Source organism: Cervus canadensis, chromosome 32, assembly GCF_019320065.1.
Source record: "Cervus canadensis isolate Bull #8, Minnesota chromosome 32, ASM1932006v1, whole genome shotgun sequence".
NCBI lineage: Eukaryota > Metazoa > Chordata > Mammalia > Artiodactyla > Cervidae > Cervus > Cervus canadensis.
The window spans coordinates 37,727,330-37,749,343 of record NC_057417.1 but is presented as its reverse complement, the minus strand read 5'-3'; the positions used below and the strand labels follow the sequence as shown (position 1 = coordinate 37,749,343).

Below are 22,014 nucleotides of genomic sequence, written 5' to 3'. Positions count from 1 at the left end.
GTGCTCACCGCCAGATCTTGTTAGCGCATTAAAAAAAAAAACACCAGACACTGGTACCTTATGCATTTATTACTTTAATATTTTGATACTTTCGTTATGTATATAGTCTTATATATTTTACTTTATATCTTCAGAACATCATTCTGAGGACAGGAGTTCTTTTCCATACTGTGGAGGAGTGATTCATCTCTAGACTAGTGAAAGAGCTCCTTTCCGGGGGGGTGACTCAGTACACCCCCAGGGTCTTGGAGTCCTTTTAAGAAGGTGGGGCTCCTGGGAAGAGGAAGCAGCAAGGGTGGCAGGAGACAAGCAGACGTAGGCCCAGAAAACTTAGCGCAGTGGCAGCAACAGCAGCACGGTCCGGTGCCATCGCGATTTGCTCTTTAAAGCCCTGCTGTGCAGTGGGGGTGTGTGTCCAGTCCACTTGTTTTGTGCAAAATGTAGCTATTGCAAAGCATCAATGCCTCTGCATACTTGTGAAAGCCTGAATTATTTAATTATGCGTAATGCTTATCTTTTCATATAAAGTGTATTTCTAGAGCTTTTTAATAGTCGCATTAAAAAAAATTAATCGTAGAAGAAATGCAGGATTATTATGAAGAGCAGCAACACTGCCCGGGTGAAGTATCTTGTGCAGGCCCAGCCCCCAAAGGGTTGTGTTTTTGTCCTGCTGTCCATGCTGACTTCATCCTGGAGGATCAGGTGCCAGAAGGGGAACTGCGCGGTCAGAGGGCAAACCTGCCTCTTCTCTGTGGCTTTTGATGTTTGTTGGAAAGCTGCTCCCCAAAGTCATGTCATTTCACATTCCCACCAGTAGCACTGCAAGGTCTTCCTCCTCACATCCTGGTCAGCACTGTGTATTTTCCTTCTCTCTCGTCGTTGCTGGTTTGATGGGCTGTCGAGTGTTCACTAACATGTCTGATTCATTGTGAGGTTGAAGGGTTTCACTTGGCTTCGGCTCCTGCTGTGCTGTCTTCCTCTTGCAATCATCTCCGAGCTCTTGGTGTATCCTGGTCCTGGCGGCTGCAGGAGAGTCCCTGGCCTCGGGGACCAGTCACAGGTCACAGGGCCCTAAGAAGCTGGATCCCTCTGAGGGACTGAGCGCCCCTCGGCCCCAGGAGGGCGCTGGGAGGAGGTGTGGGGCCTCTGTTGTGGGCGTGTCTGGGGTGGGGGTGCTGTGGCTTGGGGGTGGGCCAGGAGGAAGAATCCCCAGCTCTCCTTTCTTCCCTGGGGAGGTGCTGGTGGTTCCAGGGCCTGGAGACCAAACCTGGGAACAAAGAGGGAGGAGGCAGCAGGGCGGCTTTGTCTCTGTTCTTTAGCCTCTGCCTTTGGAGGTCATTGGACGCAGGCAGGAGGTCTCCCCCATGGGAAGCCCTGCTGGGTGCCCACCCCAGGGATGGCAGGTGGGGAGCTGAGGGCCACTGTGGCCAGTGGGCAGCAGACCGTTGCATGCAGAAGTGGTGTGGCCATCGGCCCTGGGTGTTTTTGCCTTTCCATTCTGGTATTAGGTTATTTGTACCTGTGCGCGGTGAAGACTCCAGCTGTGGGCAGACATAGCACTGGTCTGGCAGATTTACCACAGGCAGCCGCACCCCATCAGGCTGTTTGAGGCGGGCCCGAGCTGAGGCACCCAGGACAGAGCCTTCAGCCTGTGCGGGGATGCAGCATGGCCCCCGGACTGAAGCTCTGGGTGGAGCAGGTGGTGGGCTTTGAGAAGGAGAGACGAGAAGGCGCTCCCTGCCGTCCTGCCTCCCCGGCTCTAGAGCAGCCCCGCACCAGGCCGGCTGCCCCTGTGGCGTGCGGGGCCAGAGCTCGTGTCTGAGAGAGCATTGTTGCGGCCCTTGGGCCTGTGGGCTTGGAGAGGTCCTGGTGAGGGGCTGTCTGATGCCCCGGCAGCATGCTTAGGTGCACCCCTGGCTTCTGTCCCGTTGGTGACGGCAGCCGCTTCTCACCCCTCTGTCCAGGAGCCAGTTGTCCACAGCTGAGGCAGGGGGCCAGCAGGCGGGCCCCTCGCCCAGCGCCCGTTCCTGTCCTTGGCGTTGTCTTACTCCAGGTGAGCCTGCAGGGCCAGAGCCCTCTCAGTGGTTGGCATGTAATGTTGCGCCTGGCACACTTCCCAGGTCGGCTCAGGAAAAGGTGAACAGAGAGACCGGTAGTTTCTAGCCCAGGTTATTAAAGATGGTGAAGGAAAAGTCAGCTTGACCTCAGAGGGTCAGGCCAGATGAAAGGGCCTGGTGTGTCTGGAGCCTGTGGAGTTGAGCTGGGCGCTGTTGCCCTGTGGGGACCTGTTGGAGGGACCGGTGCCGTGGGTGTCCCTGGGGACCCACCAGTGGGGTGACAGTACTTGACGGTGGGGCGCTCACGGGAATCCCCAGCCCCGTGTCCGCTGGCTGTGGGCAAGGCCAAGAGCGGCTGTTCACACCCATCACGGGCATGCCTCCGGGGTAGGGGCAGGGGGCGCACGGACCGGCTGTGCCCACGGTGCAGCTCTGTCAGGGCTGCCAGCTGGGGAGGAGCCCCAGGATCTCCTAGGATGATGCGGCGTCTCGCCTCCTCACGGCCGTGATGGGTGGGTCCGGCACCAGACCCTGCAGGGCTGCAGTTGACCTCGGAGAGCCTTGCTCGCACAGTCTAGGACTAGAGGGGACAGAATGTTGGAAGGGGGATGGGCCGCCTGAGTCTTATTCCCCTTCTGGCCCCTCGGCTCCCTCAGCTGTTATTATGAGGAGGGCGTCTCCCTGCGGGGGGGTCCAGTCCTGGCCACACGCTGTGTGTGTGTAAGGCTGGTTTAGGCACCCCGGCTCCAGCAGTGAGCAGATGGGAGTGCACTGGGCAAGGGCCACTCCGGTGTGTGGGCGGGAGAAGGGCGGGTCGGAGGGCTGCCTGGAGTCAGGGCCACCTGGGAGCCTTGGGGCGGGGGTGGGCCCCAGAAGGGGATGTGGGGGTGGGGCCCCAACAAGTCCCACCCTCAGGAGGGTACAGGCGGATGGCTGGTGACCGCGGCGTCCTGAGAGGTGAACGCCGATGGCAGCATCCGCGGTGGAAGCGCTGTCTCAGCATGACCGTCTCCTCTCCCCTCTTCTCATCAGCCAGGGCCAACTCGTTTGTGGGAACAGCCCAGTATGTCTCTCCAGAGCTGCTCACAGAGAAATCGGCCTGTAAGAGGTAACCTGCTTTCCTCTGACCCATGCTTCTCTCTTCTCCAAAGTAGCTGATACTTCTTTCAGGTGAAATCAGTAGTTAAGAGAATGCCTTTCATGGCCTTTACCTAGCCGAGCCTCCTTTGGAAGAAGTTAGCATTTTGCCTTTTAACCAGTATCTTTCCTTTGATAACCTGCTTGTTAACTTTATTGTCACTGCTTATCCTTCCTGGGTGGTGGTTACTTTTATGCTCTGAGATTTGGTCTTGCTCCTGTAGGAACTCTTGACTGTGCAGTGGGGAACAGCGTGGCCAGCAGGTCTGTCTGTCGACCTGAGGCTTCCTGCCGTGGCCGGGAGCCCGGGGGCCTTGGTGCCGCCTCTGCTCAGGCCAGCTGCTGAGTGCGCCACGCTCTGCAGAGTGCAGGTGGGCCCGGTCGGCCCTCCAGGAGCCGGGCCCGGCGGTGGCCACAGCTTGGAGGACCCGGACGGAGGCCTCAGTTGTGGAAATGAGAGGTGCGGGGGCTGGGATGCTGTTCCCAGAGGGAGGTCTGGAGCGTGGAGAGGGTTGGCGACAGACAGTGGAGGTAAAGCAGGTGGGCGCTGATGGCCTGGGGCTGGGGGCGTCTGGGAGGCTGTCTGGAGCAGGTGTGAGGCGGGTGAGGACGCAGAGGCGGCGGTAGGAGTGGGCCGTCAGGGTTCGGGGACAAGTTCTGTGGTGAGACCTTTTCGGCTCTTCCTGCCCTGGGCCAGGCCCTCGGCCCGCTGGCGCCATCGGAGCTGACCAGGGCCCAACGGCCAGTGTCTGCGCCTGTGGGCTGCACGGCCGCCTTCTGGCGCGGCGAGCCACTGCCAGAGGCAGCAGAGGTGAGGATGGTTCTGGGCACAGCAGCTGTTTCTGAGCCTGAAGGCTTTTCAGAAACTCTCAGGGAATGGATGGACCCACAGGGCACAGACATGATGGGCAGCAGGACGTTAGGAAAACTTGGCCATCTTAGCAGTTGCTGGACTCTGTTGTTTGTTTTGTTTACTGAATCAGCAGACTTGGAGCTCTTCCTGTGGTCAGACGCTGTTGTGGGCCAGGGCTTCCCCGTGGGGCAGTTCCGCCCGCCAGGGGACTTCTGGTCTGGACAGTTCTGATGTCACACTTCACAGGGGGAGGCACTGGGTGGAGCCGGGGGTGCTGCCCAGCATCCCACAGTGTGAAGGCCCCAGCGAGGACGGCGGGTCCCGGGCTCTGCTGAGGAGCCCTCCTCCAGGCGCGCTCAGCCAGACTCTCCAGTGTGTCCCTGCTGGCCGGGAACTGGCTTTTCCTCTCGTTGGGGTCACTTTTAGAAAGAGGAAGCTCTCAACGCTGATAGAGGAAGGTCTCCAGGCTCTGCTGAGGGAGAGGAGGGCACAGGGTCGCTTGTCTGTGCGTTTAAACCTCTAGAAGGACACGCAGGGTGTGGACAACTGGCTGTCTGTGGGGCAAGGGCTACACCAGGACCGTGAAGGACATGCCAGTGGGTATCCTTTATGCTTTTGATTCTTAAAGGCATGTGATACTTAAAAATAGTTAAGAATTTTTTTTTCCTGATTGTAAAAATGATACCTTTTCATTATAAAGAATTCATAGAAAATACGAAGACTTAAAAAAAGCAATTAATAGGGAGTTCCCTGGTGGTCTAGTGGTTAGGATTCAGCACTTGCGCTGCTGTGGCCCGGTTTCAGTCCTTGGTTGGGGAACGAGATTCCTTAAGGCGAGCAGTCAAAACAAGAGCAAAGAAAACTCCCTCACCGTCCCCAGCCCACCTGCACTCACAGATTGGTGCGTCCGTCTCTCCAGCTCCTTTTTTCTCTGTGTTGCATATGTGTTTACGCAGTTTTTGTGCAGCTGGAATCACACTGAATGACCAGTTTTGAATCACACTCTCTGTGATTAGCTGATGGACGTCTCCCATGTCCCCCACAGTGCTGGCAGAAATCTCTGAAGAGCTGTGTGGTCTCCTCACCTATGACCTGGGTGTAGTTCATCCAGCTTCGCTGTGGTTCCTCCCTTGTTTCGTCAGGCTGCGCCTCCCAAGGCCGGGCGCCGCACTGCCCCCTGGTCTGCTTTGAATTTCAAGAATAGAGTGACTTGGTTTAACTGAGCATTTAAAAAAATCACTGGTGCATACTGCTTTCCAGAAATGTTCACTGGCTTCCCCTTTTAGTTTTCATCATATTAAAAAACATTAAATGGTAAGACGCTTGTGGAAGGTTAGCCCGTAGCTGGTTCTGCTAGCAGTCTTGCTCCCTGCAGATGACCCGGGACAGCTAGGGAGGCAGCCCCCTGACACGCAAACCCCACCCCCCCCCCCCTGTTTCTGGACACCGTCACAGCACAAGGCCGATGCTTTTCTGTCGGCGTTTGCTTGTGTAGCTCCCTCTCTTAACTACACCAGACAGCAGAGAATGCCACGTGTTAAGAGCTAGTTATTGAGAATGCACGTTTGTTTTTAACATGCCTTCACCCCACCTGTGTGTTGTGACTCAGATTTCTGATTTGTGGCATTTTTAACTCATATCGAGTCCTTCATCTGCCTGCCGTGCTGGTGATACGGGTCCGAGGACAGAGCCTCCACTGAGGCCCCCAGCTCTGTAACCGGCCCGTTGTCTTGCCCACGACCTATGAGCTCGTCTTCGGAATGCCCGGTGTGGCCTCTTCAGGAGCTGCCTGTGTCCAGCACCCCACGAGCCTCATATGCTTAGGGCTTGCAGGGCGGCAGCTGGCCATGCAGGGCCAGTTGCCTCTTGGTGCTTTCCTAGAGCTGAGCTGGGAATAGAATGCAGAACTTGCAGAGGAAATAAAGTATGCAAAATAGTTCTCAGTGAGGACTGTGATGCCCTGAGGGGAGGGCGTGGGTGGGAGCGGGGCGGCCCCTCCAGGGTTCCTGCAGCTGGTTATGGAAGCTCAGAGCCCCAGGGTGGCTTTCCGAGTGTGTGGTTGAAATGCTCATGAGGGGCGGGCTGTGCACCTGAGTCCAGGCCAGGGAAGAGAAGTGCTCCGTACAGGCCTGACCCGAACAGTGTCTGTGTCCTTGGGGCGATGGTGACTGAGGAGGGACTCTGAGCCTGGCCCTGGAGGAGGGCTTTTCTGCCAGTGGCTACTGCCCTCAGGAGTGACCACTGCTCCCTGGTCAGGCCAGGCCAGGCCTGTGGGGGCGCTGGTTGCCCCCGAGGGAGGCACCTGGCCTGGCCCAGTGGCGCCTGTGGTGTGTGCCGGACCCTCTGGTCCCAGACCAGCAGGGAGGCCCCCTCAAGGGGAGCCCAGAGCAAGCGAGGTTCCCACCGCACACTGACCTGGTTTTAAAGGAGGGGAAGGGGTGAGATGCTGACTCGGGTGGTGTGAACAGACGGAGGGACGTGAGCTCTGCTCACTGCTGAAGTGTTACAAATGTCACTCTTCTGTGTTTTCTCTTCCCATAAAGTTCAGACCTTTGGGCACTTGGATGCATCATATACCAGCTTGTGGCAGGACTGCCTCCCTTCCGAGCCGGGTAAGAGACCCTGCCCGGCTCTGGCCAGCCCTTCGCAGCAGCCTGATGGAGGGGAGAGGGCGGTCCTGGTGGGGGGGGGCGGGGCGCGCATCGTGATGGCTCTTTAGTGACTGCGGTGGCTCTCTGCGGGAGAGGGAGCCGGCTGTGCCCGGAGGGGTGCAGCTCTGTCCTGGGATGGGCTGGGGTCTGTGTGCCCCGACCCAGAATGACGGCTTTTCTTGTTTTACAGAAATGAGTATCTTATATTTCAGAAGATCATTAAGTTGGAGTATGACTTCCCTGAAAAATTCTTTCCTAAGGCAAGAGATCTTGTGGAAAAACTTCTGGTAAATGTTTTGCATTTTCTTCTGGTGAGCTCATCCAGTAGCCACACCCTGAGTCCCTCTCATCTTGTGGTCAGAGGGGCTTTCCCTGGCGGCACCGTGTTTAATGAAGGGCGTTTGAGGGTAGATAATGGTTGTAGGTAGATGCGTGTCTTCAGTCTCTTCCTGTCAGGCCTTTTCAGTTCCCAGGTATCTGATTTTTGACCTTAGTGAGACAGGAAGTTACTCTAGCACTCGGCGGTTGCTCGCCAGCCACGCAGCACTTCAGGTTGCGGGGCGCTGGGGCTGGCCGTGCTGCGTGGCTGGTGGTGTCAGTCCCGCCCAGAGACGTTGGTGGGTGTCTGCCTTGGAGTCAGGTCCGCGAGGTGTCAGATGTCAGCACAGGGACCGGGTGCCCGGGAAGGGAGTGTCTGTGTGTTCTGGAAACTGCAGTGTCCTTCCTCTGGTGTGTGTTGGCTGCATACCTTCCCTTTGCTTGATCTGGGCGAGAGGGGTCCGTCTGCCCCTGCCCGCCTGGCCCTCCTGCTGTGTCCTCAGTGAGGGAGGCCTGCGTCCTCCATGGGGCTGGGGGCAGTCAGATGCTGAGGTTCCTTGGAGCCCTCTGCATGAACTCTTCATTCTCTTATTGAAGCCAGCGAGTTCCTCTTTTTCTTGTTTTAGGATTTTAAGAGGATACTTGCCACTATCCATGAACTTTTAATGTCGTGATTTATGTCCTGTGTGAGGAGGGGCAGAGACTCCAGAAAAGTGAAAGGATCCCTCAGGGTGACTCCGTTGTCCACAGCCCTCCATGTCCTTCCAAGTTCCAAGAGACCCCAAGAATTGAGAACTGCTCAGAAGAGTTTTTTTGGGTCAGAATTGTGTTTTAACCCCAATGCTGACGTGTCTCGACTGCTGTTTCAGGTTTTAGATGCCACAAAACGATTAGGCTGTGAAGAAATGGAGGGGTATGGCCCTCTGAAAGCCCACCCGTTCTTTGAGTCCATCACGTGGGAGGACTTGCATCAGCAGACGCCCCCGAAACTCACGGCTTACTTGCCGGCCATGTCGGAGGATGACGAGGACTGCTATGGCAACGTGAGCCGCCAGGGGCGTCCCTGGGGGTGGGACAGTGGCTGAGGCAAGAGCCCGTGGAGATCCATGGTGGAGGGCGGTGAATACTGTGGCCTCGAGGGCCCCACTGGGACTGAAGAGGCCCCCGTCTGCCCCGAGCACAGAGTGCCAGGCCCTGGGCCGCGTGCGTCCCTTTCTCCTTTCCTCTAGTTAATTTTTGCTCAAAGGGATTGGACTAGAGCCTGGGCGCCAGTTCTGGTGGGCTTCTGTCTTTGGGTTTTGGCTGGTGTCTGTGTAATTGTGTATCTGAAGACATTCTGGAATGCTCCCTGTATTTCCCAGATCCCTGGGCACTGCTGCTTTGAGCTTTCAGGGGACATAGCATTGAGGATGGACGCTGGTTGCTGTCAGCTCTTAGCGTCCGATGCCAGGCCTGAGGGGTGGGCAGCAGAGGTCCTTGGTCTCCTTGGTTCCTTAACTCTCCTGGGGAAGGTTGTGTTCATGTGCACGTTCAGATGTTTTTATTGTCAGCCACAGTCCATTTTTCTGGTGTGATTTCTGTCATTGTGGCTTGTAACCAGTCATCATATTTAGCACTCCACCTCTGTTGACTGGGGAATTCTAGAGTTTATCTTAAAAGTCACTCACAGCTGAGTTAAAATTACAACAGGCATTGCCTCCTGGAGATCAAGAGCGCCTTTTCATGTCTTCCACACCGTTTAAAGCAGCACATCCCCCTTCTTTTGCCCTAAAATATCCTTTATGCTCAGACTCAAGGAGAGCCAGACGTGGGGCGTCATCTGTGCCCCCCTCTCCGGTCTGCTTCCCTGTCTCACTGGCTCCAGCTGTCCGCGGCCTTTGCACACGCAGAGGACTTCCTCCCTGGCCCTAGTGGCCGACCAGGCCCTTGAGCCCTGATGCTGGCATGGGCAGGGTCCCCAGGGCCTGTGGCAGGGGGTTCCCACAGAGGGCCACACTCTGCTGGCCGGGCTCCGAGGGAGGAGTTGTCTGTGATCTCAGTGCCCAGGGACCTTGGCTCCACGGGGCGTGTATACACTCCTGCGTGTCGTGTGCAGACCCTCTGTCTGCTGTCTCATCGTGTTTACCAGGGTGAGAGCTCCGGTGTTGCCACCTTAATTCTGACCTGCAGGGCGGCATGGGACCCACGGAGGTCAGCAGGCCCAGGTCCTGGCTCTCCCCTTCCTGTAGGTCAGGACTGAAGATAAGCGCCTCTCTCAAGGGTGAACAGCTTCTGAGGTTGCTGTCAGAAGCGGGGCGCAGGGCAGGCCGGGCCCAGCCTGAGGCTTGGTGGCCAGCTGTGTAGTGAGGAGAAGTCTGAGTGGCCCATACTGGTCAGGGTACTCCGAGCGGGGCCATTGGTCGGCAGCTTGTCTCCCCAGGGCCTCGACCTTCGGGGCGTGGGCCACGGGGTTCCCTCCAGGGCAGGGGGCCAGGACCCTAGGGGCGGAGGGGAGCCAGGGGCCGGGTGCTGCGCTCACTGCCTGTCCTCCCCGCAGTACGACAATCTCCTGAGCCAGTTCGGCTGCATGCAGGTGTCGGCGTCGTCCTCCTCGCACTCCCTGTCGGCCGTGGACGCGGGGCTGCCCCAGCGGGCGGGCAGCAACATCGAGCAGTACATCCACGACCTGGACACGAACTCCTTTGAACTGGACTTGCAGTTTTCTGAAGACGAGAAGAGGTTGTTGTTGGAGAAGCAGGCCAGCGGAAACCCTTGGTAAGGACGCACAGGCGTGAGCAGCACCGCAGGTCCCGCCCTTTGTCCCCGCTGCCGTCAGGGCCCCGTCACGCGCAGCTGCCTTTTGCACATGAGGACCCAACCCTTGAAGCGCCGAACTGGAAGTGGGCGTTTGGTGCGTTGGCTGGGGGCTGTGTGGGGTTGGCCCCCCTGGGGCTCAGCACGCCAGGCACGCCAGCAATGTGGTTGGACTGGGATTGCTGTGATGTGAATAACCAACACCCCCTGGTGGAATGTTTAGGATGTCCTGAGTTTTTGCTGCTCCAGATGACCCTCTGCATGTGGCTTTCCTCATTTGAGTCTTTCATGGTGCGCCCTGAAGTGGCGGGTGGGGGTGTGCCTATTTAAGAAGTTGGTGCTCTGTGTCCACGGCGAACCTCCGTTTCGCGAGGGCCCGCCTGCCCTTGAGCGTCTGGCTGCTCTAGAAATGGGCTGTGTGAGCGGGCGCCTGTATTCTGGTCGGGGCATACCTCTTCCATGTGTGTTGGCCACTTATACTTATTTTTTGAGGTACTTTTGTGTTCTTTGATCCTTTTTGGGGGTACATTTTGCGTCTTTTGAAAATTGGCTTTTCAGTGCCTTGGATATGAAGACTGTCCCTTGTTTATTTTGAGAAAGCATTTTTCTTCAGTTTATTTTTTCATTCTATTTGTGCATCATATTTTTGGGAGGGGAAGTTGCAAATTTTTACAAAGTCAGACCAGTTGGTGTGTTTCTTTTCTGCTTTCCGTCTTGGTCCTGTTGAGAAGAGGTTCTCTGCCTGGACATTGTCTTCAAGCATGTTTATGGTTTCACCTTTCGCACGGGCAGAGAGGAGCCTTTGAGGGGCCAAGAGGTAGACCCTGAGTTCTCTGAATCATGGGAGGGAGGAATCCACTCCAGAGAAGCTGGGCACAGCTGTATCAAACAGACGCTGCTTTCCCTGCTGTGGGGTCTGAGCAACTTGCTGTGTTGTGTCTGTGAACAGTATCGTTGCTGTTTTGGTGCCCGAGAAGTTGCAGCAGCATCTGGAGACCAGTCACTCAGAATTTCAGAGATAAAGGAATGGAATGTTGTAAGTGACACGTGACAAGCTCTTTCCAACCCAGAGATCGTGAAGCCCCTGGAGCGCCTTGGCCTGAAGTTAGGTGTGGCGGAGTGCTGAGAGTCCGGAGAGTCTCGGGCCCCTGGCCCTGCTGACAGCCGCTGGGGCCGTGAGCATGGTCCGCGACTCACTGGATTGAAGATGTGGCTGCTGACATGGGGAGAGAGTTGGTGTCTCTGCCTCCACGTGGTCCTCTTCCCTTGCAGGTGGACAGAACTCCAGTGGGACTGCACTCACTACTTTGCTGGCGTCTGTCTGGTGCTTGCCCCAGCTTGCCATCAAAGAAAGTGTTCTTTTACATTTTCCCTGTGTGCTTGGCAGGAAGCGCAGTGTGTGAGACAGTCTGTGTTGAGCACCCCTTTTGAATGTCACGATTTGTTCTGGAACAAATGTGTGGCCGTGTAGTGATAGTGCCAGAGTAGTTGTGGGCAGACCCGCTGGCCGCAGGGCCAGGCCGTGCGGGAGGAGCAGGCTCTTACAGCCACCGGTCACAGGCAGAGGAAGACAAGCAGGGAGGACACATCTGGGGAGTGTGCTGTGGAGCGGATGAGAGACCTGCAGAACGCCTCCTGCTGCCCCTGCCTCCGGGACGAGACCGCTCAGGATGGGCTCTGTGTGCTGAACTCGCTGGGAGCTGGGTGACTGGTCTGCTCCTGGATGCCCATTTCCGCTGGAAGGTCTACCTGCCAGTTGGGGTTATTCACTCAGCTGTTCAACCAGTGTTCTTCTGGGAAATGAATGGAATGAGCCTGTAACTACAGGGAAAACAACTGCTAGTGTTTGTTACCAATGATAAAATCACAACCTTCAAGTGAAAATTAGAATTTGGGGAAGCTTTACCCGTCACTGTGAGCTTGACATCTTCCCAGTGCTAAAAGACTTTGGAGGAGAAAGGTAGCAATGTTTGTGGGTTGATTTGTTGATATCATAGAATGAAATTGGTCAGGATTCGGAACATCTCCATAACTCAGCGAACCGGTATTTTTCAGATGACCAGTTTTGGGTGCTGTCAGACCATGTCAGGGCGGAGGATCTAATCACAGTGCAAGGTGATGGGTGGGTTCTGATGTCACGGAGTATGAAAACTTCATTCCTGGGGATTTGGCTTCCATGTGGCAGCTAACCTGTAAGAAATGACAGTCGGAGACTTCAGGTGTAGTGTCAAAGAAGATGCCCACAGATACCTGGGAGGCGTTAAAGTGCTCCTCTGAGGTCTTTGTGCGCTTCATCCTGGACGCCACAGCACAGCAGAGTGAACGCAGGGACGGACAGGAAAACCCAGCTCCCTGTGGAGCCGGGTGTTAGAGGGGTTTGTAGAACATACAGCAGCGTAATGCGTCTTGTTAATTACCTTTGTTTTGAAAGAAGTTATTTTTAAAATTAAATCATTTATATTAATATGGGGTGGATTTATTTCATCTTTTAATGAGCTAAACGTTTGAAATCTGTTTTAATTTCTTACACATAAGTATCAACGCATCTGACCCAAATGAAGGAGAGCTCTTTAGGGTTTTCGTAAAGTTGAAAGCATAAAGGGGCCTCACGCCCTAAAGATTTCAGAGAGGGCACTTGGAGTGAGCTGGCCATGGCTGCCTGGCCCTCCCTCCCCTGCCTGGCAGCCTGGTGTGGGGGCCCCGCCGCGGGGCCTGTGGAGCCGCCTCGGGGCCGTGGCTGGCTGACAGTCCTCCTGCAGTGGCCCGGGCTTGCCGGTGACCTTGAGGTGGGCCTTCTTAGGGTCTGGGTGAGGTGGGAGAAGGTGAGGAGGAGGGAGCTGGCTCTGGAGTCAGGAAAGGGGGGTTACCCTGTCACCCCATGTGAAGTGACGTGGGCAGCTGGCACCTGAGCGGTGGAAGCCGGAGGCTGTGGGGCACGGGCTGTGTTAAAGCCGCGGCCACACACCGCCTACGTGCTGAGAGTCAGGTGTGTCTCTGACTTGGGTCTGCACGCTGCCAGAGAGGCGGTGCCAGCGCCGGGCGGGGCCTGGGGCGCGCCCCTCAGGAAGGTGGGGGTTGACTTTCAGAAGTGAAAGATGAAAATGCTTCCTTAGTCCTTACACGTTTCAGGGTGGCCGACAGGTGGGTCAGCCGAGTGAGTGGGCTGCCGAGCTGTGGCTGCTGCCCAGCCCCTCTGCACGCTGCTCCTAGGCTGTCTCACTGCGGCCGCCGCATCCAGCCTGCGCCCAGCTCGGGCTGCTCCTGCCCTGCCCACCGTGGTTCTCCTGTCTCGGGAGAAACCGGGAGGGAGCTTGCGGCCAGAGGCCTTGCGTCAGGAGATGGCCAGCCCTGCGTCTGCAGGTTCACGGACATGACTCTTCCTGCTGTGAGCATGCGTGCTTCTCTTTGTTATCTTTTCGTCCTGAGGGTAAATTCCTGGGAGCGGGATTCCTGCGGTATTCCTGGGAGTCCCTCCCTCGGTCACAGTACCCCAGTGCACCCCAGAAGAATGCCAGAAGAGTAGGGCTCGGTTTCTTTGTTTAGAGCCATGGAGAATTTGGGGCCATTTCACTTTTTGGGGAGAATTTCCAGTCCGTGTCCTTTGCTCAGCTTTCTCTCGAGGTTTTAACCCTTTTATGCCGCTTTGTGTGCACTCTGGAGCACAGGTGTTGGCTCTCTGTAGGTTGTATTTGCGGAAGGTCTTCAGCCTATTTTCCTGTAACTGTGGTTATTTCTGTAGTTAGAGGTTCCTTTTGTTCCCTTGTATCATGTCTGTTACTCTGTTTGGTGACTTGTTTTCAGCATAGAGAAGGGTCCCTCCCACCGAAGCTTGCCCGCTGTCACCTGCTCTCTGGTCCTCCTCCTGTGTGACCTCTTTATGCCGTCCCTGCTGAGGCCGCGGAGGCTGCTGCTGTTCATGCCTGTCTGGCTTCCCGGGTGACCCAGCCCCTGCTGCCCAGTTAACTGCGGGCCTTGGCAGTGAGGTCCTTGACCAGCCTGGGACGAGACTGTACTCGGGGGACACACGCACACACATGCCTGGGACTAGACTGTACTCGGGGGACACACACAGATACACACACACACACACCTGGGACAAGACTGTACTTAGGACACATACACACACATAACCCCGTTATCAGATCAGATAATCTGATCATCTCAAGTTGTTTTCAAAATCCACATGGTGCCGTGTCAGTTTAACTGGTCTGGGTCCTTTGTCGGGGGCCCTGGTTTAGTGGGCTCTGTGGAGTGGGTGTTTCCTAGTGGGTTCGGTGGGCAGACCTGGAGGCCAGTTAAACTCACAGGAGAACGTGGCCCCCAGCCGGGCTGTTCTCTTCACGCGTGTGCCAGTCCCAGGATGAGTCAGGGAAGTGGGTGGTCTGTTCACTTCTGTGGTAAGATCCTCACTGTGTGAGGTGACAAGTGTCTTATGCCTTTCACTGTTTCTACAGTAGAACCTTTAGATCAAGAATTTCGGTCAGGTCAGACAAAACATAAAGCGGTAACGGCTAGCTTTAACCAAGAAGAGAATCTGCAGACACTAAGGTCCCAGGAGTCAAAGTGGCCGGTGCTTGTTGCTAAGATGTTTTAAGTCAGAGTCTGTGATTGGGAGTTTTTCTTCTAAATTCCTGCCATGTTTGGATGCAAGTACTTTGTTACTATGATAGAAACACCAGATGAGATGTTCTTAAACCAAGTTTCCGACTTGACTCTTTCGGGATTTGTGATTCTAAAGAGCTCAGTAGCTTCTGAGTGCCGTGTCGGGGTCCCAGCTTGGTGTGGTGACGTGAGAACAGCAGTCTCTCTTTCACCCCAGCTTTGCTTCCAGGTGGTGAGCACATGTGTTCTTGCCATCTGCCCATGCCTTCCCCTGTTGAGCAGACGCTGCTGAGGAGAGCCGAGGCTGGGGTCCTGCCAGCGCCTGTGGCCACGGGCCCACGGGCAGGCTCAGTTCTGTGCGGTGTGGGCGCTGAGGCGCATCCGCAGTTTCCTCCCCTCACTGGAGTGTGCTTGGGTCTCTGAAGGGAGAGGCTTCATTGAGGCAGAGTTCGGGGAGTTTGTTCTGAGGGAGGAGTTTGGAGAGTTTCTGACTCTGACATGAGTGTCTGATCCTTGTTTTCTTCTTTTTATAGGCACCAGTTTGTAGAAAATAATTTAATACTAAAAATGGGTCCAGTAGACAAGCGGAAGGTAAGTTAGAGTCCAGAGGCGACTTCCTGAGCGTCCGTGTCTTCCTCCCATTCCTCCTTCTCAGAGATCGTCTCTGCATGTCAGCGCTGAGGACGGCCTCAGCCGCTCGGGGAGGCCTTTTGAGAGCACACGGAGGCTGGGCAGACAGAAATTCGGCCTCTTGTTGCTGACTGGGGAGCCAGGGTTCTGATTTCTGCCCATTGCTGGGGTTGGTCAGTGAGGTCAAGGTTTCTGTCTGGTTGAGGAGCATCTGTTTAAATCCCAGCAATTTGTTTATTAGTTTATCAGGATTGTTTTTGAAAATGTTACTTTGTTTTATGAATTAATTAAATGGGTTAACGCGTCCAAAAATATCAGACTCTGCGCACATTATCTCTCTGCTGCTGCGGGCCCTTGTCGGTTCAGGCTTCCCCACCCTGGGCTGCTCTGCCCCGAGAGCCTCTGTGAAGGCGGCAGGTGGGGGGTCAGCATTCAGGACTCGGCCTTGGCGTGGAGCAGAGAGCCTGGGAAGCGGCAGGGCCTGGGTGCTGAGGGCAGGCGCTGGGGGCCAGGGTGCGGCCCCGCCCGCGCGGCAGCCAGAGTAGGATGCCCCATCCTGCATGTCGGGTTCTGGCTCACACCAGCAGGCGTGCCGCCACTTCCATCTGACTCAGGGGCCTGGGCCTGGTCGGGGGAGGTGCGCCCGCTCCTGTCCCAGGCCAGTGGGCAGGGGCTGGTGGTGGTCCCCATGCTGGAGCGCCCCGACAGTCCAGCATCCGAGCATCAGGGGAGCGCCCAGCCTCCACTCTCAGCCTTAACGGGCAGTGTCCTTTCTTTCCTGTTGTCGTTTGCACCAGGGTTTATTTGCACGGCGACGACAGTTGCTGCTCACGGAAGGGCCACACTTGTATTATGTGGATCCTGTCAACAAAGTCTTGAAAGGTGAAATTCCATGGTCACAAGAACTCCGACCAGAGGCCAAGAATTTTAAAACCTTCTTTGTGCACACGGTGAGTTTGTCCCCATGGGCTCTCCCTTGCCGGGCACTCAGGCCTCTGTGCTTCCATCCAGAGTGGCCGAATGCTGTGGCCCAACGGGGCAGGTGGAGTGGGGGGTCGTGGTCCCCCTTCCCCATGCGCCAGGGATCCCAGCGTTCACGGCTCAGCTCAGAGTTGGGTCAGGAGACACCCATGCTTGTTCTCAGTCTCGGGGTGACCTCACCCCCAGGGAACTGCAGGTCCTCACCTGCACGTTGACCCTCCGCACAAACATGGAAGGAAAATGCCCACCTGCTCTCGGGCTTCCTGGAGGTGCTTGTGGCCGCGGGAGCCGGCACCTTCTTCGGTTTCTCACTACCGGGTGGGTGCCGGTCGTGCTGGGACCCCTAGGGGAAGAGTCAGCGTGTCTCTCTCTGCAGCCGAACAGGACATATTACCTGATGGACCCCAGCGGGAACGCGCACAAGTGGTGCCGAAAGATCCAGGAGGTGTGGCGGCACAGGTACCAGAGCCACCCGGACGCCGCCGTGCAGTGACGCTGCGGCCCCCCCTCGCCGCGGGGCCATGCCCCACACAGCCTGCCGCCTCCGGACGCTTCCAGACCACCTGCCGGCCATCTCAAGGGGGACGCAGACGGCGGAACCTTGCAGCTTTTTTATTTAAAAGAAAAGAAGAAAAAAAACACCCAACCACACAAAGAACAAAACCAATAACGAAAAGGAATTCAGGGTCGCTTTGCTTGCTCTCTGTGCTGTGTGGAGCTCTCCACGCTCTGCTCGCCGTGGGGACCAGCGCCGTGCACGTCCGCCTGGCTCCCGCCCCGACTCGGGGACAGACTCGCGGCACCAACTCTCCACCACGGGCCCATCACGCCCGTCCTGCTGTGGCCCCTGGGCCCAGGCGTGTCTCTGGGCTCTCCCTGCCCCTGGATCATCGGGGAACCAACTCTTCCCCAGGGAGCCAGGCAGGCCCCTGCTGGGGGGCCTCCAGCTGTGCGGGCGGGGGGTTCTTGGCTTTTGTCCGTTTCCCCTTTCTTCTCGTTCCCCGTGTCTGGCCTGATCCCCACGACCGCGCTTGGCTCCTCTGGTAGCCATGGCTGTGAGATTCCTGCGGTCCTTGCTGTCTGTCTGCAAGCACTCCTGCGTCACGTTGGCCGGGCAGGCTCCGGGCGCTGAGAAATGGAACAGGTTGTCCAGGCGAAGTGCAGAGCCGCTGCTGTCGGAGGGCGCCGGCCAGGCCTTCCAGTGTGACACCCCACGGAGTAGCATTGCCCCGGGGAGCCCCAGGAGACGGGGTCTGTGGCCCCCTCCCTACGTGAGGCTGAGCCAGCGGGGCAGACAGGCCTGGTGGCCTCCTCTCGGAGGAGCGAGCACCAGTGGCCCTTCTGAGAGTCTGGTTGGAAGGTGCAGTGAGTGTGTCCGGGTGAAGTTGGGGCTGCGAGGTGCCCGGCATTGGCACATGGGCTGGTCCTCCATCACACCAAGGCTGCCCCGCGCACCCTTTTCCTGCTAAAGTTGCCCCTTCTCCTAGTCTAGCTCAGAGCATTTTCACGTGTCCACCAGGAACGTCGAAAAGCCCTCTCACGTCGTGAGGCCCTCCGGTCGCCGTCACGTGGGCTTCGCCTGGAGAAGCGTGGCGTCACTCCCCTTGCGCGGGGGCAGGAATAGCACACTTGAACCCGGGCCGCCAGCTCCTCTCCAGTTTCAGGCTATGTCCTCTTGCTCTGTAGGGGCGCACGCTGCTCAGGGGGCCCCTGGGGGCAGCCCTCAGTCCCAGTGGAGGAGCTGGCGCTGTGGCCCTGTCCCCAGGGGAGGGCTGACTGCCATTTCCTCTGGACTTTCACAAAGGCACCGATTTAAACTCCCATGGAAAAGGTCCCCTGACGACTTCTGTGCCCCTACCTCCTGTCTCACCCATCACGTGTGTGATCCACGGTGCACGCGGAGGGAAGGATGTCTTAACCTCTATTGGTGATGTCACAACAGCGGCTGTTAAACTCGGAAGGAGGTTGGGCTGTGGAGAATCGCACTGTGCGGGGGCCAGCAGGGGGGTCTGGAGGGGCGCAGAGATGCAGCCGGGTTCGCCAGCGGGTATGTGCGTGTGCGTGTGTGTGTGTGTGTGTAGGATACCAAGGCGCAGGGGGTGCCTGCCGGGGGTGGGGGGTGGCCCAGAAATAAGGCACTGACCTGGGCGTGTAGCCGTAGACAGCCCCCTCTCCTCCTTGCTCTGGAAAAGGCTTGCCTGTGTTCACCTGCTTTCCAAAAAGCGAGTCTGTCTTGAGCCTTTCTTTCAGGATCAGGACTTGGGTTTCAGGTGCACACCCTGTTCAAATGTCCCCTCGCCATAGCGCCCGCATCTGTGTGTGCACTTGGAGGGCAGGGAGCCGCTCCCTGCGGCGTCTGTTCTGGGTGTCTGGGTGCGGGGGTGATAGGCAGAGCTGAGTCCTGGCTGTAAAAGCACGCTTGGCTGGGCCGCTCAGGGAGAGACAGTGCTCCCACTGCATTCTTCCCTCCGGAGAGCGCCACTACCTCCTGGGCTCAACCAACAAGCTCCATCTTAACCTCCAGAGCCAGAGACCCAGGGCTTTGGGGTTGAGCTTGCAGCTGGCAGAGTGAAGTGACTGCCCTGGCCTGAGCCAGTGACAGCTGAGCCCTTCTTTGTCGGCCACCTTTCTCTACTCACTCACAAGCCTCTTCCCTTGTTTTTTCTTTTAAAGGCCCTTACATATTCTCTTCTTACCCTGTGCTTCCTCATGTAATCTTTAGTTTTATCCACCTCGTCCTTTGAGCCCTCATCCTGGCAGGCAGGTGCCTTACGTTCTAAGATGTGGATGTGGGTGGATGTCAGCCTCCGTACACACGCAGACATGCCTGGAAACATATACATAAACGTGGGCTGATCCAGGCTGAGAAAGAGAACGCCCTAGTGTTCAACAGCTCAGGAGCCCGGAGTCGTACGAGAAGGGCAGGGCTGGGTGGGGTGGCCGGAGCCGGAGCCAGTGCCTGTTGGACAGCGCCACTCCCTCACTGCTCGGCCCCTCGCCACAGAGCAGGGGCAGGAGGGGTCTGCCGGCTGGCAACGCCTGGCCTCCCTCCAGGGGCGTGAGGAAGCCAGGTGTGACCTGACCAGGGCAGTGGGCAGCCCTACCCCGAGAGGGCACCACGGGCCTGCCATCCTGAACCTTGCGTCTCAGGGGGCTGGTTAGACTTGCTTTGGGAAAGATGACTCTTGGGGTCAGGCCGGAGCTGGCGGGAGCTGCACCTGCTGCAGCCCCCTTGGGGGGCAGGGTGTGGCACCTGTGCTGCAGGCCCGAAGGAACTGCAGGAGGCCTGTGGCACGGCCCCCCGAGGACGGGGTGCCAGCACAGGGCTCCGGGGCATGTGTTTGCTTAAAACATCTGTGCTCTGAAAACAGCGCGAGGCTCAGCACCCAGGAACGACCGCTGCGTGCGTCTGTATACAGGCCCAGCCTGCCGCCTCGCTGCCCCACCTGCACACGTGTGTTCGCTCTTGTAACTGACCTGGGAACATGACAACGCACACCATTTTGCATCCAGCTTTTCCCACTTGGTAGTTTTTGTTAATGTGTCATGTTTGAACAGTGATTGAAAAATCTTATTTTTAATGATTGTAGAGTTTAATATTGGTTAATAATTTTTATCATAATTTATGACCATTTCACTGCTATAAAACATTTAGGTGGCTTCTGGTTTTTCACCATTTAAATAATGCTGTGATTAATATCCTCATAAATCTTTGATTTTGGACTCTGAATCTCCCTCGCCCCAACCCTGCCCAGATTCCTAGAAGTGGTGTTTTGGGGTCAAAGAGTTTGTTCATTTTAAAGGTAGTGCAGTGTCTCTTCTCCTCTGTCTTGGTCTGATGAGGAGATGCTCAGAGTTCCAGTACAGAACTTCCTTAGTTGTGTTCTGCAGATTCTGAACAAATCAATTTTTGGTAAGCTGTGTGTTCCCAAGAATGTTTGAGTAAGATTGCTCTCCCCCCACCGCCCCCCCCCGCCCCCTTAATCCTAAAGTGATGTCATTACTGCAGGCCATTTGTGACATATTTTTCCAAAAGCCAGTTTCCTTATTTTCATTGAGAAAACCTGGTTATGCTTGCATGTTACCTTCCCTCCCCTGCTGCTATGGCTTTCAAGTGCTTGGTGACACTTCCAGAATCTTGTACTTTGTGTCCACAATGGTACTGAATTTGCATCTGCACAGTCAGCAGAGATAAAGTGTTGAACTGACCTTGCCACATACTTAGTGGATAATTTGTAATGAAGTTTGTAGACTCAGAAAGTACACTGGGCCATTTGGAATCAGCAAAAGAGCAAAGGCTCTACTTGAAACCATGTAGACAATTGGATTTTAGGGAAGTGTGCTTGCCCTCATGTTCTTCAGATCACAGGACTTAGGTCTTAGCAGTTCATTAGAGCATGCTGGCCAGGTTTTTTCATTGTAGAATGTGATTGTCCTGGCTGACAAGGATTTAAGGATTTCTCCTCCCCTCTCCTTGCCCACCAGTGTTTCAGGTTGCCTAGTTGTCTTTAAGTCCAGACCACCCAAATTTGGCTTCATCCTTAATTTCTGCACTTTAGATTGGGGTCTGTCAATTCTGAGGTGAAACACGCATGAGAGACTTTTCTGGGTGCCATGCTCAGTGCCACTGGACATTGTCAGAGGTTGTGGCCAGATTGTGCAGAATTAGATCTCCTCCCTTCCCTCTGATCACCTCCTTCTGGTTGGTCCATAGACCAGAGCAGAGGCTGAGCAGCTGTGAGATCATGGTGAAGGTACTGTTCTTGGAGATGGCACCATATGCGTTTCCCCATGTTGTTTCCTTTCATACCCAAACCTAGCATGAACTGATGGTGACTCGAGTGGGTGTGGCCCTTGCCTCTTAGGCAGACTACATGGCAAGTGCCTTAACTCGGCAGGAGTCACTCCCAGAGCCTCTGAGGGGTGCAGGCTGCTGGCCCAAGACTGCAGGGTTGTGAACTAGGCTGCCTGTGGAGATCTGGCCTGGGGAGGAAGCTGTTCAGCAGAGGGCAGTTTTATCTGAGCTCAGACAGCATGGTGGGCAAGCCTCCAAGGATACCTGAATTTCCCCCAGACCCATTTCTTCACTATGAAGAAATACCAAACTATGTACAGAGAACTTTTTACAAAAGGCAAACTTTTTTAGCTGTGTAATACACCCTAGTCTAAACCATCTGGCTGAATAACTATGAATAGGTGTTCATTTTGCTGATGAAAAGCCTCTATCGTGATGTTTGATTGGACATCGACAAAATCAAATTTTTGCAATATTTAGAGCTGCTGTAGCTGTTCCTTAACAACACAAAATAGGATGAATCAGTAGTATGTTAGCTGTCTTTCAGGTTGGTGGCAGTCAGTTATAACGTGTAATATTCTCTACCTGGTCTGTAGCTGTAACTGTGATGTACAGGCAAAGCAAAAATTAAAAAAAGAACTTATGAAAACAAATAATGCAATGATACTAGGATATACACTTTTGTATTTTTATTCTTATATAAGGTTATTTGCTGGCTATTGTTGGCCTCTAGTTCAGTCTGTGTTATTTAAAATCTAATATATGAATTATTTGGATTGAATTCATGTTCGGGGCCACGTTGTTGTATGTATGGATGTACAGCCTTGAATGTGAATAATTATTGTAAACTATATTTTACAACTTTTTTTTCTGGCTTTATTATATAAATTTTCTATTTGGTCGATGATTTAATCATATCATAATTTAATGAATCTGTTTATTCTTTTTTTTTTTTCCAAATATTTGTGCTTTCGATGTAGTTACCGGATGATGAATTTTCCACGTATGCTCGGTAGTCTTGTAATAAAAAAGCATGTAGAGTGTAGCTGACGTAGCTCTTCCTTTGGCCGGGGCGCGGGTTGGGCGTGGTCGGGCGACCAGGACTCGAGCCTGGGAACCGGGCGTCCAGGCATGGCACGCGCCCGGCGGAGGCTGGCGAACCCCTCTCGAGCCCGACACCCGGCTCCACCGCGGCTC

The 22,014-nt window shown here is 55.5% G+C and overlaps 1 protein-coding gene across 1 annotated transcript in view; it reads left to right on the top strand.

Moving 5' to 3' along the window:
- PDPK1 (3-phosphoinositide dependent protein kinase 1) overlaps window positions 1-21,862 on the top strand; it is a 62,914-nt gene extending 41,052 nt beyond the window's left edge. Inside the window, exons 7-14 of the mRNA XM_043454780.1 lie at window positions 3,090-3,165; window positions 6,591-6,659; window positions 6,889-6,985; window positions 7,886-8,059; window positions 9,553-9,770; window positions 14,945-15,002; window positions 15,839-15,991; window positions 16,399-21,862. Coding sequence (XP_043310715.1) covers window positions 3,090-3,165; window positions 6,591-6,659; window positions 6,889-6,985; window positions 7,886-8,059; window positions 9,553-9,770; window positions 14,945-15,002; window positions 15,839-15,991; window positions 16,399-16,515 — 962 coding nt within the window. The 3' untranslated portion in view covers window positions 16,516-21,862. The remainder of the gene's footprint in view (window positions 1-3,089; window positions 3,166-6,590; window positions 6,660-6,888; window positions 6,986-7,885; window positions 8,060-9,552; window positions 9,771-14,944; window positions 15,003-15,838; window positions 15,992-16,398) is intronic.
- The last annotated feature ends 152 nt before the right edge of the window (window positions 21,863-22,014 follow it).